Below are 14,946 nucleotides of genomic sequence, written 5' to 3' on the forward strand. Positions count from 1 at the left end.
TGTCAGGCCTTAGAAAGTTGACTTGGACCGGCTTCGGTGAACAATGTGGACGCCAGAGGTTGGGGGACATTTACCAGCTGGCTGCTGATGAGGATTAGAGGCACCTTATCGGGGGCGTTGCGATGTTTCACAGTGTCTTTTAATGAACGCTTGTCCTGCTGTCTCCTGATTGTCTGTGTGTTGCATTGTGGGTAAGAACTGTCAGCCCAAAGTAAACAAAAGGCAGATGATAATTTAGTGCATTTTTAATCTCAGTAATCATCCGTACAATCGTTGAGCGAAACGTCTGGAAAATGAACTTGATTTACATCAGCTTTACACGCGGGAGCAACCGCTCCCTGTTGTCACATGTACGTTCAAGCTCGGGAGTTCACAACATACACGGAGAACAATTTCGCGACATGCAAAAGCAACACGTGTACATTTTTAGGAAACACACCCACGCTGGCTGTAAAAATGAGAGGGGAGAGGAGCAGATAATACTGATGGGAGCTGCGGAACACGCTTCCAGCTCCGCTTAAACAGGCTAACACCAATTTTTTTTACACACCTACAATCTCTCGGCGAATGCAAATCATAAGAGAAACTTCTAATAAAAGGGATTGAGCACAAAAGCATCCATATTTACAAGTGTCTTGAGAAAACTAGAACAAAAAAACCACTTTAGACTAGGAGTAAACTGGTGGGTGTCATTTAACAGAGCAACAAAATCCGATATTATGCAACATCTATGTTCACTACAATGCACTACAAGAAAGGTTCAAATGATACGCGACCGGCTGTTGCGGTGATGCGCACCGGCCTACAAATAAGAGGATGTCTTGAATTCTTCCGGGACGTCGCTGTCCAGTTTACAGATCACCTTGTAGATGGCTTTTTTCCACGAGGGGTCCGAATCCTTGGTGTCGGCGATGGCGTTGTAAAACTCGTGCAAGGTGATCTCAGCCACCTCCAGGAATCTGTCTGGAACCTGTGAAACGGGGGGGGAGGAGGAGGGGGGTGAGCTGTTTTATTGAGTGAAATCAATCTCATTAACATTCTTCTAATCGTGAGCAGGCACTCCACGTGCGAATCTGTCCGCAGCCTTCCCTCCGAGTCCAAAACATATGAAATGAAGACCTGTAGCGCTCTTCTTCAAACACTCAAGCTGATGAAAGGGAGCTGCTCTCTTTGTTCTTTGCACATATACAATGAATAGAAGGCAGCAATCATTAAATTTCATTTTAAGGCCTCTTTGATTAGCCGGTCTTGTTTTCTTGAGCCAAAACTCACTACTGACAGGCTCTCTTCCCGGGGTTTCTACACCTCGCTGACAGGGCTGTGGGTATGGGTCCCGCCGGGAACGTGAGCAGAAAAATGATTTGACATCGCGCTTCGGTTTGTTTTTTAGCGCAAAGAGAATCGCGGGTATGTTTAACTGATCGCCTGGATTTGAGGGGGAAACCCCACCCCGCAGCCTCCTTTCCCATCCACTGACCAGTTAGCGCAGCGTTGTTAGCATAGGTTATTTTCTTTCCCCTCCTCTCCTCACACAAAAGCATCCCTGGGAAAGGAATGTCTTGGTCCCAAGGTAAAGAAAACGGTCCCGTCCCTTTCCCACCATTCTGCCTTCTCCCTCGGAATCCGCAGCGTCTTTCTCAGCATTCCGCATCAGTAGCAATCTCAGCCTCGTTCAGGCGTACTGGTCCTCTAATCCTGAGTTGTTTTAGTGGGATTTTGTGGCTTCCTATTCCCACAGTTTGATAAAGCATCACTCTGGAGTTTAGATAATGTCTGCCAGCCACAGGTGCAGGGTGACAAACAGGCCAGCACGTGCACGTGCGTGAGCAGGAGGAAGCCTTTCTGGGGAAGATGCTAATTTGTTTTTCAGTGATGAGATGACGTCCCTGAAGTTTAACATAAAGCTTAAGGCAGAAGTCAATTAGCTTAGCTCTACCAATGCATTGAAGTAAAGGGACAATTAAAACAATTAGCATTTTAGACACAATCAACTCATTTACAGGGCGCCCACACGCTTGTTGTCTTGTTGTTTAAACCTGGTAAATACTCAACTTGAACCGGCCCCATTGAAGTGAACTGCAGGCCATCTGTAGCACTGTATGTTTAAAGCTATACATTATTTGTCACGTATATCACACTGCACCTGTGCCCTGACAGGTGGATTAGTGGACAGGTTAGCAATTGTGCTAATTGTCCTTTAGAGGAGGAAATTAATAATACTTTTTTTTCTAATTTTCTTTAGTCAATAAAAGATATACAGATAATGCGGAAAGCCCCGAGCAAAACATATTGACCTCCAATTGAATAATAGGCTCTTTTTAAAAAAAAAAAACCTCTGTCCTGCAGCGAACAATAATGCAACTCACAGGCGAGAAAATCAGCATCAGGTGAAATAATCCCTCCACCAGCTGCAATATAAAAGATTTGGAATGACTAAAGACTTACGTGGAAGTCGTTGGCTTTGTTGTAGTGCATGTTCAGTGCCCGGAACAGCTCTGAGTCCCTGCTAACTGTAATGTCTTTGACGTCACTGACACCGTCAGCGATGGCCTGACGGGCAAACTTCTCCATCTGGATGTAGTAGAACTCCCGGAAGTTGCTGAACCACTTGATCAGCTGTGAGGTGATGCAGCGGTTGAACTGGAAACAGAGATGGGGGGGGGGTCACTTTTTTTAACACAATTGCTAAGCATACCGCAACCATAAGAGGGAGGATACAGGATACAGTAATTAAAAGAATGCTTTTCAATTCACCCAATATTCACTAAAGTCCTGCTGTCTGTAGCCAGCAAACAGTCCGTCACTCTACGAGGCAATAATTGCTCTGATCCTTTCCCACCAATGTGAAAAAACATCTGTCAGGCCTCTGTGTTTCTAAAGTCAGTCTTGACATTAGTCTTGTTATTCTATCTCCTCATCCAGAAAGACTGGGGAAAAAAAACGCCTAAGGGCTGGGCAGGCATCAAAGACGCTTCTTCCCTCTGGTGTGGTGGGTGAGAAAGCGGCAGCATAAGGACAGAAGGAAGCTTCCCTCTCATTGACTCGGGATGATAGGATGGAATCAGACACTGGGATTAGGTGCCCTTTTGTTCGGTGCCACTTCCCACCGCAGGACTGTAAGCAAGGAGGAGACGCTCGCAGGGCTGCTTCAACAGCATCCTCCCCCCTGACCCCCAGGGGTCACAGGCAGAGGCCCGAAATGGCCGAGAGAGCCGGGTCTGCGGTGGAAGGACGGGATGGGGCAGAAACCCGAGAGGCGTTCGAGGGAAACCGAGGGCCGCGTGCGCGGCGCAGCACTAATGCTAGAAAAGGCTGAAAAGAAAAGAGTGGGGCTAACTAGGATGAATGAGGAGAGGAAACAACAGGACGCAGATAAGGAGACGAGGCAGAAGACAAAAAGAGGCGCTAGAGGAGCAGGCATGACACGAGACCAAAGCCAAAACAGACAGGATGTTGTGTTTAGGGCCAGCTCACCACCGCCTGCTCGTTGCCACACAAGTCTCTAATACCAACTCGCTGTTGACACTCAATAGTAATGCCTTGCCTACAGAGTCCTTTGTCACTCCATTTGCTGACTGGAGTGGCTTTTTTTAAAAAGAGAATGCCCCCCGTATCTCCCTCTGCCCCCAGGACATACTAGCAGCTCAGCGGCTTTGTTATTTGAACCCTCTGCGTTTTTGTTTCTCTCCTCCGACACACTGCTGATTTTTTTTTTTCGACTGACAAGTCGGCAAACACAGGAAAAACAACCGCTGTGGCCTGTATGTTTTGTTTTTTTTTCACCCAATGAATCCAAGAGTAAGACAATACCTTCACATCAGGGAAGTAGGTTTTCAGCACGTTGGAGCTGGGGTAGCGGGTGTAGAAGAACATTAGCTTGGCCTTCTTCAGATGGCTCGGGGTGAGACCTTCCTGGATGTTCACGTTCACGTTAAGGCAGACAATTAAACACAACACGGAACATACAGTTGCGTGCAAAGTGATAGCGGAGCGGAGTATTGTGTTGCTTCAATCTTCGGCTAAATTGAATTTCCCTAAAGAACAGCTCGGCATTAAGCAGAGAGTCAATAATGGCCCTAACATGTGCTTATTGGCAAAACAGAATTACGAATTAGATTAGGGATTTTTAATTAGAGAGCGGAGCACTTCATGCCTGGCAGTTAAGGAAGCTTGTTTGGAAACGTTCTGAAAAAGGAGCAGACTTGATTTAAAGGGAACATATGTCGCCGTGTACGCGGGGGGGGCAATGTAGGAAATCCAGAGAAAAGTGGCAGCGAAAGCATGACTGACATCTCCAAATGATGTCGGCGTTGCATTTTTGATCACAAGATTTCAGATTTCTTTATTTTCAGACACAAATGAATTCAGCACCTTCTCCAGTTTTTTTCCCCCCCTGTGGCAATAAAGACACGCAGGGCGGCTTCCTCTGTAGTCCACCATCACGCCTTAGGTCATAATATTTCCATACCGGGTCGCCACACCTTTAGTCTTTATTGGGGAGCTCTACCTTTGAAATGAGGACGCTGGAATTATAGATTTATGTGATCTCGTTCAAAGAGAAACAGGAGTCTTTGCACTGTCAAGATAAAGTGATTCTTGAGGTTTTATTCCTCTGGTGACAAGCGGATCAAAAAAATGGCTTTTGAGATATTTTGATTATTTTGAGACGTGGACCGAAAAATATAAAAATTTCAAGGTAGGCAATAGATGTATGTTATATATTGTTCTGGCCATATGCTCAACATTCACAACAATTTCTAGGGTACTTGGGTTGGTTGTTTTTTTTTTAACAATGGCGGAATTTGTTTTTCTTGAGTTGTTTTCAGAAGCAGATGTGGGGATGTTATCTTGCACTCGGCTTCAGTCATGAACGTTCGGACAAAGAGATCCGACAACAAATGCTCAAGACAAGAGCTCAAGTGTTGTGGTTGCAAGGCACTTTTGATTTCCAGCAGCACTCAGATGTGACCTTTTAGATGCACCCCTAGCACTCTGATGATGGAGAAATAGATCCTGCACCTTTTCAAGTCTGAGGGAGGGAAGGGGAGGAAAAAAAGGGAAAAAGACAACGACGCTTCCTGAAACAGAGACCGATGCTTTCACTGCCTTTGAAAAACCGGCTTTTGTTCCTGGCAATTCTTATCAAAGCCTTATATTCCTTTTTATTTGTCTTTTTCCAAACTTAAAGTCATTACTCGGCTCAGATTAAAGAAGATGCTGTAATTTTCTGTGGGTTTAGCGAGATCAAAGAAAAAATTCTCCTTGAAGTTTCTGGTTGCTGCTCAGGCTGCAGCGCGCCTCAACCAGCCATTGTTTTAATGGAAGATGTGAAATAGGTTTGATTGGGTTTTATTATTTCCTTTTAGCTTATAGAAACATTGTTTTAAAATAAATAAATAAAGGACTGTATTTTTCCTCTCTGGGGTGACACATCCTAACACGTCGTTTTTTAATTAGAAGCTGATTGGAATTGAGATTAAAATCTTCCGTTTGACTAACACAGTGCGTGACAATTTTCATCAGCGCTACCAAAAGAAAAAAACAGGTGAGATATGAAAATAAGCCTTTTCATGGAAGGATATATTGAGCGACATGTAAGGGTTCCGTTCGGCCATGCTCTGCAGCTCACCGCACTCGATCTTCACGTGGGGAAGACACAGGTTGTCGACTGTCACGGCCCCCAGGGCGGAGGGACGACCGTGGTGGCCGAGGTGGCCGGACGTCACCTTGGACCTCATGGCGATGGCGTCCCAAGTGAGGTCCACCGAGTCCGGGGAGGTCCTGTCCATAGACGGAGGGATGCACGGGAGTCCCCCGAAGCTGGAATGTGGCCCGTACTTGAGAAGGTGCTCTAGGATCTGGCTGTCGTGCAGAGAGGTGCTGTAATTGAAGTGGAAGGGTGTTTGGTGCACAGGGTAAGGTCGCTTCACTGTTGGGGCGACGGCGCCCAGAGGGGTGACCTCTGGTTTGCGGACCACCAGTGACAACGCTTCCGTCTGGTCCTGCGGGCTCTGATTGCTGGGACTTTCGTAGTACTCCAGGGAGCGCTTCTTTTCCGCACCCTCTTCTTCCTGCAGTTGATCCTGGGTGCAGCCGGCCGCCTGGCTCTTCCTGTCGACCCCCATGCTGATGTGCACTTCAGGTGAGGAGCACATGCGCTGCTCAGGGGACACATCTAGGCCCGTGTGGGTGGCCTTCTTGAACACCCTGTCCACACAGTCGTTCACTGCCCTGGAGAGCTCCTGCTTCAGAGTCTCCTGCAGGTTCGGACTCTCTCTTTGGAGCATGTAACCAGCGGCTTTCATTCGGCCCTTACACTCCACACTCGCTCTGCTGGTCTTCCTGTCGAAATCCTCCTCGCCGCTCATGTAGTGCGATGCCAGGTTTTCACCCATGGGGTCGCGTTGAGCGTTGACCTCTGGCTCATCTCTGCCGTTCTGCTCGGGGTCTTCCTGGTTGTACACCTGGAGGAACTTCTCCTGGAGCTGATGCAGGAGCTTTTGCATGCTGTGCAGCTGCTCTTTCAGCTTGTGACACTCCTCATCTTTGGCGTTGCAGGAGTCACTGCTGCTGCTTCCGGGCCTCCTGCTTGCAGGTCCTCCAGCACCATGCTCCTGATGCTGCGGCAGCCTCTGCTTACGTTTGTTCTCTCTGTAGGCTTCTCTGGACTCTCTTACGTCTTTGCCGTCCGTGTCAGCCTTTTCAATCTCGCCATGTTGCCTGCTGTTGGGAGAGCCTGCCATGACCCTGATGATGTTCTCCACTCTGGCCCTCTTAGCCTGCAGGTGGTCGGGCACAGGATGCTCCTGCTCTGGGTTGACTCCGGTGGAGACATGAGCACCAGGAGATGTTGCCTCCATTGTGCTGTCCTTTGAGGAGACACTGTTCTGGTCCTCCTGGCTGCAATCTGCCCCGCCAGAGCTGGAAAGGTAGAAATGGCTTTCATCGAGCGCCCTCGCGCTGTGGATCGTCTTACGCAGGAGCTGAGAGATGATGGATCCGCTGGAGTAGGAGGAGAGAGACTCGTCATAGACGTTTCTGCGAAAGCAGGGGAACATGACATCGGGTTTGTCGTCCTCCAGGCAGCCGTCGCCGGCGCCGTGCATGTTCTGATCGGGATGGCTGAGGTTCATCTCACTGAAAAACTGTTCAGGTCTTCAGAATTTGCGTATCTGAAAGGAAAGAAAGTAAGAAATCATAAATAAAAATGTATATTTCAGGTTTTTTAAATTTACTTTATTTTTCTAATCATGTCCATCATCTTATATGTTAAATAAATAAAATCCAGATTAAAAAAACAAACTTATTTTGTTGTAGCAATATTTAAGTAACATAAAACCATTAAATATTTTTCACTTTTGTAAAAAGAGCCTTAATCATGAACAATACGTTCATTTTATGACTTGCCTAAGGTATTATAATAACGATAATAATGCCTTTGGCAGGTCATAAAAGGAACAATATCTACCCACAGAGGCTGGATTTCAACAGATTACATACAAGGATCAGCTCAGGGTATTTATTATTTACAACAAAAATGGTTTTCATCTTAAGGAATGATCAAAAGATGATCTGCAGTGCTAACTATAAAAGATAAGTCTCCTTTATCTGGTGGGAGTGGTGATTTCATAGTATTTTCACCAATAACACAAAGCCATGCAGTATAAATTGTTAAATGAAATTATAACATTTATGCATAAAAAGACATGAGAAAAAGGAACGTAAATTACTTGTGCATCATTAGTGTTTAATATCAGTTTCTTCATGCTTCTAAGGTGAAACACCTCTGCACTGATAGATTTCTCTATAATACATTTAAATATTTTAGATAGAATAAAGTAGATAGAAGAGTTTTTTATCACTCATAATTTGAGATTGTTAAACTGTCCGATAAATTGTTATATTTGTAGTTGGTATGTTTATTTTCAAGTTTGGAAATTTGAGAAACTAAAACCTGTCTGTGGGTTTACACTCAAAATCTACTGCCTGAATTAACAGCGATATTAAACACAACATGAAGTACTTAAGCTGAAAAAGATTCTCTAAATAACTGCGTGTAAGTATAGTATAATCAAGAAAATAATTTTAAAATCAGTCACAAAACATTCACCACTTCATTTACTACTGACACAAACTGTCAAAAGCAAGAAGCAAAATGCAAAAAAACACTTAAATGGAACGGTGACATCTTTTTTTAGAAGCCCAGGTGAGTTACAAGAAAGATGCCATTTTTCAGGCTGGAACACGGGTGCAATGCAAACACGGCTGCAGACAGATGGGACCTTACCTGTTGCGCTGAGAAGAGACGCCGAGCTGACGGCCTGCGGAGACTGAGGTGCTGCGGGAGAGACGGTGCATCAAGCCGAGCCGGGGCGGGGCCACGCAGGCAGGCAGGCGGCGAGGTGGACGCACATCACCCGCACACAAAGTCAAGTTGAGGAAACTATTTGGTCATGCGTTGAATGGTTTTCTGACTGGTGCAAAAACAGTGCATGCAATTGATTTATTGGTAGTTTAAATATAAAGCAATGTCAGCGTCATCTTCTTAAGATTCTGATTACCGGTAGTTGACGTTTCATTGTAATTGCACAACACAAGTGGTTTCTCGAGTTTATAACGTACAGCACAACACATTAATAAACCTGCGAGTTTTATTTCTGATTTTGACATTACTTATCCATGGTGGTCGCCCCTTTTAACATTATTAATTTATATCACCATTTTCATTGAAATACAACAATGCTGAAATATAATGATACACAAAGTGGCTTTTTTTCATCTTTGTATGTTTTATAGGTTAGGAGCATTAAAAATCCTCACACGTGCATTTAAAGTTTAGTTTTAAAAAACTAAAGTATAGCCTTTAAAACTGAACTAAAAACTTTTGTAATTACCCAAATTAGCTTCAGTGTTTCGTGAAAGGCTGTTGAGCGACATGGACGCAACCAAGGTTTGGTACTCTGCCACCCCCGTTCTGCAGCAATTGGTTTGGCCCACGCTACTTCCGCAGTATTTGCGCGTGCTTCCTCAGCCTTCCCGTCCGTGAATCTGAAGTTTCCCTTCCGTTTTCGGGCTGCTGTCACACAGCCATAATGTTATCCCATTCCCGGTGTCTCACCAGGAATTTCAGCCGTTCTCTGTCTGCCCTCCGCCAGGTAGGGAACAAGCAAATAATATGTTTCATGATGTCACTCGTGAAGTACCCCTCGCTGTCTTTACCTGATGAGGGCAGTGGTAATGATTAAGACCGACTAGCGTTAGCATTAGCTCGCCTGTTGTCGCAGGCCACGGTCAGGCCGTAACATTGCCAGCCAAGGACGGGAGGACACCTTCCTTGGACAGTCTTTGCTGACAGTGTTCAAGTAAAAGGAAACAACGCCTGGTTCACGTTGTCTTTGCTATTTATTGAGAATAGACTAGATCTCGACAAAGCATTTCTTTATTATTAACATTGAGTCGGCGCCATCTAATCAGATGTATAAACCTAGCGAGAATTGCACATACTGTGCTAGAATTACAATTAACGAGGTTCGAGGAACCGAGCAACGTCTCCGTGGACTTAGTTCCTCAATCTCTGTTAAAACTTTATGTCCACCTCAAAGTGGAAACGTCACAGTTTATTATGTTTGCATGTTAACCATCATATGAAGTGATTTTTAATGCAAGTATCATTTACGCCCTTTCTTCACACTAAGACAGAAACGTATGTTTTGCAGCAAATAATTGATTTTTTGGAATGTCTTAGTCCAAAAGTGACCTTGCTCAGCTGTCCATCTCATGGCGAGCATACCTACTTTCATTTCAAGTCCTAAACTTTGCAAGTATGGGCACATGCTGTACTTTTTATTAGACTTCTCTCCAAATGTTACATCCTACTGATTACATCCCATATTTCCCTATTAAAGCCATTTGCATGTGCACCAGAAGATGCAACTGTATTTCTGCATTGTTCAAAATTGCAACATTTTGTAACCATGTTCTTTTTTTTCTTTCTTTTTTTAATGAAATAGGGGAATCAGGCGTTAGCTCGTCGCTCATCCACTGGTATGTATGCTGAGCTCAGCGTTATTAAAAAAAATCACCCAATTCTAGACTTTGGTTAGTTCTTGTGCAAGATTTTATCACCAAATCCATTTCTTTCATTTATCTTACAGCTCTAACAATTAACCACTCTATCTCTCTCAACAACATTGTGTAAGTACACTTAGTCAAAAGCACTTTGAAGAATCAGTGATCACATCTGTTATGGCAACTTTGAAATGAGAGCTGATAAATGTAATAGTTGATGCTTGCATGGTAGCTTTTCATTGATTAATGGTAGCCTAGTAGGTTTAAGGATAGAACAACCCTAACAATACACTTTCATATATTAAAGCTAAATGTTGAATGTGTCTGAAATGGGAGATTTTTTCTTTGGTAATTTGTTTCACTGTTTTTACTTTTTTAGAAAGTCAAACCTCCCCACTAATGTCTTCCAAATCCAGTACTTCAGGACATCTGTTGCCTACAGTATGACCCTGCAAGCTTTTTACTTTCCATTATGGTATCTGACCTGCGTGGTGTGCGATTTCGAAATGACTTTTTGTTTGTTTTTGCGTTCTCACAGGGGATGAAGTTGTCACAGTTAAGACCCCTGCCTTTGCAGAGTCGGTCACAGAGGGGGACGTAAGGTGGGAGAAAGGTAAACCCTCTTTCTGTCTTTAAGGTCAGATAAACGGAGAGCATTTTGGGGGGGGGGGTGTCATTGAAATTTTAAAAAGGATTGCAAAAAAATTATAAAAGAAGAAGAGAGAAGTTTGAAGGTGCTCCACTTAAATATAGCCTCCTGTTTTTTTTTCCATTTTTCTATTTTTGTCTCTGTTTAGCTGTTGGAGACACCGTCACTGAGGATGAGGTGGTGTGTGAAATTGAGACTGATAAGGTACATTTAAATAAATTTTAGCCAGCAACCAGAATCTCCTTGAATAAAAGGCCTTTTACTTTACATTAATGTACAGAATCCTTTAATTTCTGATGCTTTTCTGTTGTTAGACATCAGTGCAGGTTCCGTCTCCTGCTGCTGGAGTGATTGAAGAGCTTTTGGTCCCTGATGGAGGGAAGGTTGAAGGGGGAACGCCACTCTTCAAGCTTCGAAAAGGAGGTTCTAAATGTTGTCTTTTTAGCACCGTTTTATAGTATTGCATTATTAAGAGATAGCTTTGCTAACCCGACTTTTTGCTTGCGTCTTTAGCGGGTGCTCCTAAAGCTGCCGAAGCTCCAAAAGCTGAAGCCCCTGCTGCTGCAGCCCCACCACCACCTTCTGCTGCTGCTTCTCCACCTCCTCCTGCCTCCACCGTGGGACCCATTCCCACCAGTATGCCCCCTGTGCCACCTGTGCCAGCACATGCTATGGACACCAAACCGGGTTAGTTGTAATGGGACAGACGGCCTGTGTCACATGAGACCCGTTTAGTTTGACATCTGTGCTCTTGACCTCTAACGTCGCTGATTAATCATTATTCAGCTCCAGCTCACATCTTTCAGCAGGACAACCCAATGTGCATCTAAAGGCTTCTTCATGCCCTTTTCACAGTATCAGCCATCAAGCCCAGCGTTGCCGCCGCTTCACCTGCGGCACAAGCAGAGGGTGCAGCTAAAGGAGTCAGGACAGAGAGCAGGGTAAACTCCAAATCTGTCTGCTGATTTCTGTGAACGGACTGATGATTGAGTCTGGTGATTTATTTTTACTCAGGTTAAGATGAACCGCATGAGGCTGAGAATCGCCCAGAGGCTGAAGGAAGCCCAGAACACCTGTGCTATGTTGACTACATTTAATGAGGTCGACATGAGGTATGATATTCTAAATTAGTTCACCTATTTTACGAAGGCTTTAAAGAACCTTTACGAGTGTGGTTGGCCACTGAGAGGAGGAAAAGCGGGTTAAATAAATGCTAAAAAAAGACCAAATCACATGCTCAGAAACATGTTCACGGGCATATTCAAATGTTTACAGTATACACACTCTATAGGACGCGCTAAAAGCTAATGCACAAATGGGGGTTCTAGACTGGAATCTGCCTGAGAGGAAACGCTCTTTGCAACCTGATATCCTCTTAAACGCAGGAATGTAAATATTTGTCCATAATGCCATCTAAAACGAAGATAAGAATTGTTAAAACAGGTTTTATTAATTTACAAGGAAATGGTGTTGTCTGCACTTGCCCCCTCGTGCTGAAGAGGACACTTTGAGGATTTCTTTCCCCCACAAATGTGTGGTGTCGGCTTTCGGCTATTCAGGGTTTTCTGTGTATCTTAATTTGATTGACATTGACAGTCTGGAGGAAGACTTCCCAGGCCAGGGCTCATCTGGAGCTGAAGGAGGTAGCCAGAGCAGGAGGCCCAGAGCATCTGTAGGGGCCCACAGAGACCTGTGCTCTGAGTGCAAGAGCTGTCTCAACCGATATGGGCTTTTATGACAGCCCAATAAGATTTACAGGCTCTAGAAAGTGAAGATTTTTATCGCTTCTTCTCTCCTTTCTCGGAGAGTCTGTGTCTTGGGAGGGGCTAATTATGTTAGTGGAGAAACCCTAGAGCTCCAACAGGGTTAGACACAGGAAAACAAACAATTAAAACCAGAGATACAAGAGAAAAATGAACAACGGTGAAATGATTATCAGCCCGCTTCCAATAGTTTTAATTTAACACTTTCTATAAGTGCAATCTTTAGAAAGGCAAAACGGCATTAAAATGGCATTAAAAGTGTTTTTGACAAAATGGTTAGGACATTTGGAAAATCATTTTCATAGTTTGTGTCCTACCGTTTCTTCAGTTGAATCCAAAATATGTCCTTATTCCTTCTGAAAGGGCCGCTATAGACGGTGTAATGGAGAAGCCTCGTGAAATAACATTTCTCCTTCAAAAAAAGAAATTGAATTTTTAAAAAAAAATCAAATTAAGAAACCTGTAGGGTTGTTTTTCACCTGAATTATCGTGCATCTCGAGTGAGCTGATCTGGGGTCAGAGCCAAGGATAGGCGCCTGTTTAAATACACCAAGAACCTATTTAGGTTCGATCTCAAAAGCCACATTCTGAGGGTCTGGACCACTTGTAATCACATTCTTGTGGCAGCAGACGGTGATTGCGAACACGGCCACATATTCATTTAATCTGTCCAGAGAAATACAGCAAGAACAACACATTTCAAATAAACACTGTTAGATACAGGAACACCTGCCACCTGACACGAGTCGCTGAGATGGACAGCATGTTTCCTCATTGCTAATGGGCGTGAGAAAGAACAGAGCATTGTGCTACAGCAGAAAGTCTTGAACCCTCTTCATTTTCCGTGTCCCCGCAGCAACATCTCCGAGATGAGGAAGACGTACAAAGATGCCTTCCTGAAAAAACACAACATCAAGTTGGGCTTCATGTCTGCGTTTGTGAAGGCTGCTGCCTACGCTCTGACTGACCAACCTGCCGTCAACGGGGGTACAGATTCAAGCTAAAGTTTCCGTGCGGCTTGATGGTCTGACATTACCTCTGCATCAGTGCTGGTGGCCTGAAGATGCATTTACACTTTAGCATGTTCACCACCTAAACCTCAAAACCAGCACTGCCCTATTTACTGCCTTGTGACCACCCTGGCCTAATTAGCAAGACTACATCAAAGCAGCAGTCTGTCGCTCAAATACATTAAAACAAACCGGCCCTCCTCGAGAGGAAATTCTTAGCAGCCTTGAGAGGATTGACTGTATCTCATGTTTTTATCCTTTTAATATTTGCAGTAATCGATGACACGACAAAGGAAATTGTGTACAGGGATTACGTGGACATCAGTGTTGCCGTGGCTACACCAAAGGTGAGACAAATGGGGGCTTTGTAGCTCAGTGGCGTCTGAAATGCACACGGGGGTAACATCTCCTCGCTCTCAGGGTCTGGTGGTTCCTGTAATCCGAAATGTGGAAGGGATGAACTTTGCTGATATTGAGAAGACCATCAATATGCTGGGTGAAAAGGTAACGTTTTCCCCTCAATAACGTCAGGCCTAATGTTCACAGGAGAAGTGCTTTAACCTTTAATGTGGCTGCAGGCCCGTAAGAACGAGCTGGCCGTCGAGGACATGGACGGAGGAACCTTCACCATCAGCAACGGCGGCGTGTTTGGCTCCATGTTCGGTACCCCTATAATCAACCCGCCCCAGTCCGCCATCTTAGGCATGCACGGCATCTTCGACCGGCCTGTCGCCATCGGTGGAAAGGTTTGTTCCGAGACTATTTGAAATGGAGATTAAAAAGGCCACAGGACGCCTTCTTAGCGGCCTTCTCTCCTTCAGGTGGAGATCCGTCCCATGATGTACGTCGCCCTGACGTACGACCACCGTCTGATTGACGGCAGAGAAGCGGTCACCTTCCTTCGCAAGATCAAGTCTGTGGTGGAGGACCCCAGGGTGCTGCTCCTCGACATGTGAACCTCTCCCCCCGTCAGCCCCAGGCCTAAAAACAACACCTTACCTGTATTCTAGCCTGGATGTGCCGCTCGACCGCCTCGTCCAACGGTACATCCGGGTTCCCACCCCAGCAGTTTTTATTTGTAACCCCGGCAGTGACCAAAGGTTCACTGCTGCTGCAGAGAAGCGGGTTCATAGTTCCTGTGGTGCTCGTCCTCATAAAAAACAAACCCCCCTATTAGAATCTGTGTTGACCACCATTCATTTTCTACATGCTACATAAACATTTTCCACAATTGCCAGATGAATAATTATATACTGTAGATAAACAGTATAGTCTGTTCATTATTTTGAAACAGTAAGCACATTAAAAAAAAAATCTGAATTCACAATGGTAAGCAGAAATTCTCCTTAATGCTGTGTATGAAAGACTATTTAAGAAATGTTTTAAAACAATAAAATCTGCATTGCTCTACGGTCGCTCTAGTTTGGGGTTTAATCTGCCTTGAGTGAATGTGGGA

The 14,946-nt window shown here is 44.7% G+C and overlaps 2 protein-coding genes across 2 annotated transcripts; one reads left to right on the forward strand and one right to left on the reverse strand.

The window, feature by feature from the left end:
* Positions 1 to 227: 227 nt before the first annotated feature.
* prox2 (prospero homeobox 2) lies at positions 228 to 9,034 on the reverse strand. Its single transcript, XM_057012005.1, has 6 exons — positions 8,895 to 9,034; positions 8,288 to 8,474; positions 5,583 to 7,172; positions 3,811 to 3,918; positions 2,446 to 2,640; positions 228 to 970 (listed from the first exon to the last, which is right to left on the reverse strand). Exons 3-6 carry the CDS (start codon positions 7,131 to 7,133, stop codon positions 803 to 805), a joined length of 2,022 nt encoding a protein of 673 aa, XP_056867985.1. The 5' UTR covers positions 7,134 to 7,172; positions 8,288 to 8,474; positions 8,895 to 9,034; the 3' UTR covers positions 228 to 802.
* On the forward strand, positions 8,984 to 14,905 carry dlst (dihydrolipoamide S-succinyltransferase). Its single transcript, XM_057012000.1, has 15 exons — positions 8,984 to 9,155; positions 10,011 to 10,044; positions 10,155 to 10,194; positions 10,448 to 10,509; positions 10,607 to 10,681; positions 10,866 to 10,921; positions 11,032 to 11,140; positions 11,231 to 11,404; positions 11,573 to 11,658; positions 11,732 to 11,829; positions 13,337 to 13,467; positions 13,764 to 13,837; positions 13,911 to 13,994; positions 14,069 to 14,236; positions 14,312 to 14,905. Exons 1-15 carry the CDS (start codon positions 9,093 to 9,095, stop codon positions 14,444 to 14,446), a joined length of 1,389 nt encoding a protein of 462 aa, XP_056867980.1. The 5' UTR covers positions 8,984 to 9,092; the 3' UTR covers positions 14,447 to 14,905.
* Positions 14,906 to 14,946: the final 41 nt, after the last annotated feature.

This window comes from Takifugu flavidus, chromosome 16, assembly GCF_003711565.1.
Source record: "Takifugu flavidus isolate HTHZ2018 chromosome 16, ASM371156v2, whole genome shotgun sequence".
NCBI classification, from domain to species: domain Eukaryota; kingdom Metazoa; phylum Chordata; class Actinopteri; order Tetraodontiformes; family Tetraodontidae; genus Takifugu; species Takifugu flavidus.

Coding starts and splice junctions, on each gene's coding strand:
- prox2 (XM_057012005.1), bottom strand. CDS start 7,133: ATGAACCTCAGCCATCCCGATCAGAACATGCACGGCGCCGGCGACGGC. Junction 3,919..5,582: donor ACCCTTACATGTCGCTCAAT/ATATCCTTCCAT, acceptor GTGAACGTGAAC/ATCCAGGAAGGTCTCACCCC. Junction 971..2,445: donor ACAAAGCCAACGACTTCCAC/GTAAGTCTTTAG, acceptor CCCGTTTCACAG/GTTCCAGACAGATTCCTGGA.
- dlst (XM_057012000.1), top strand. CDS start 9,093: ATGTTATCCCATTCCCGGTGTCTCACCAGGAATTTCAGCCGTTCTCTG. Junction 11,830..13,336: donor TTTAATGAGGTCGACATGAG/GTATGATATTCT, acceptor GTGTCCCCGCAG/CAACATCTCCGAGATGAGGA. Junction 13,468..13,763: donor CCAACCTGCCGTCAACGGGG/GTACAGATTCAA, acceptor TAATATTTGCAG/TAATCGATGACACGACAAAG.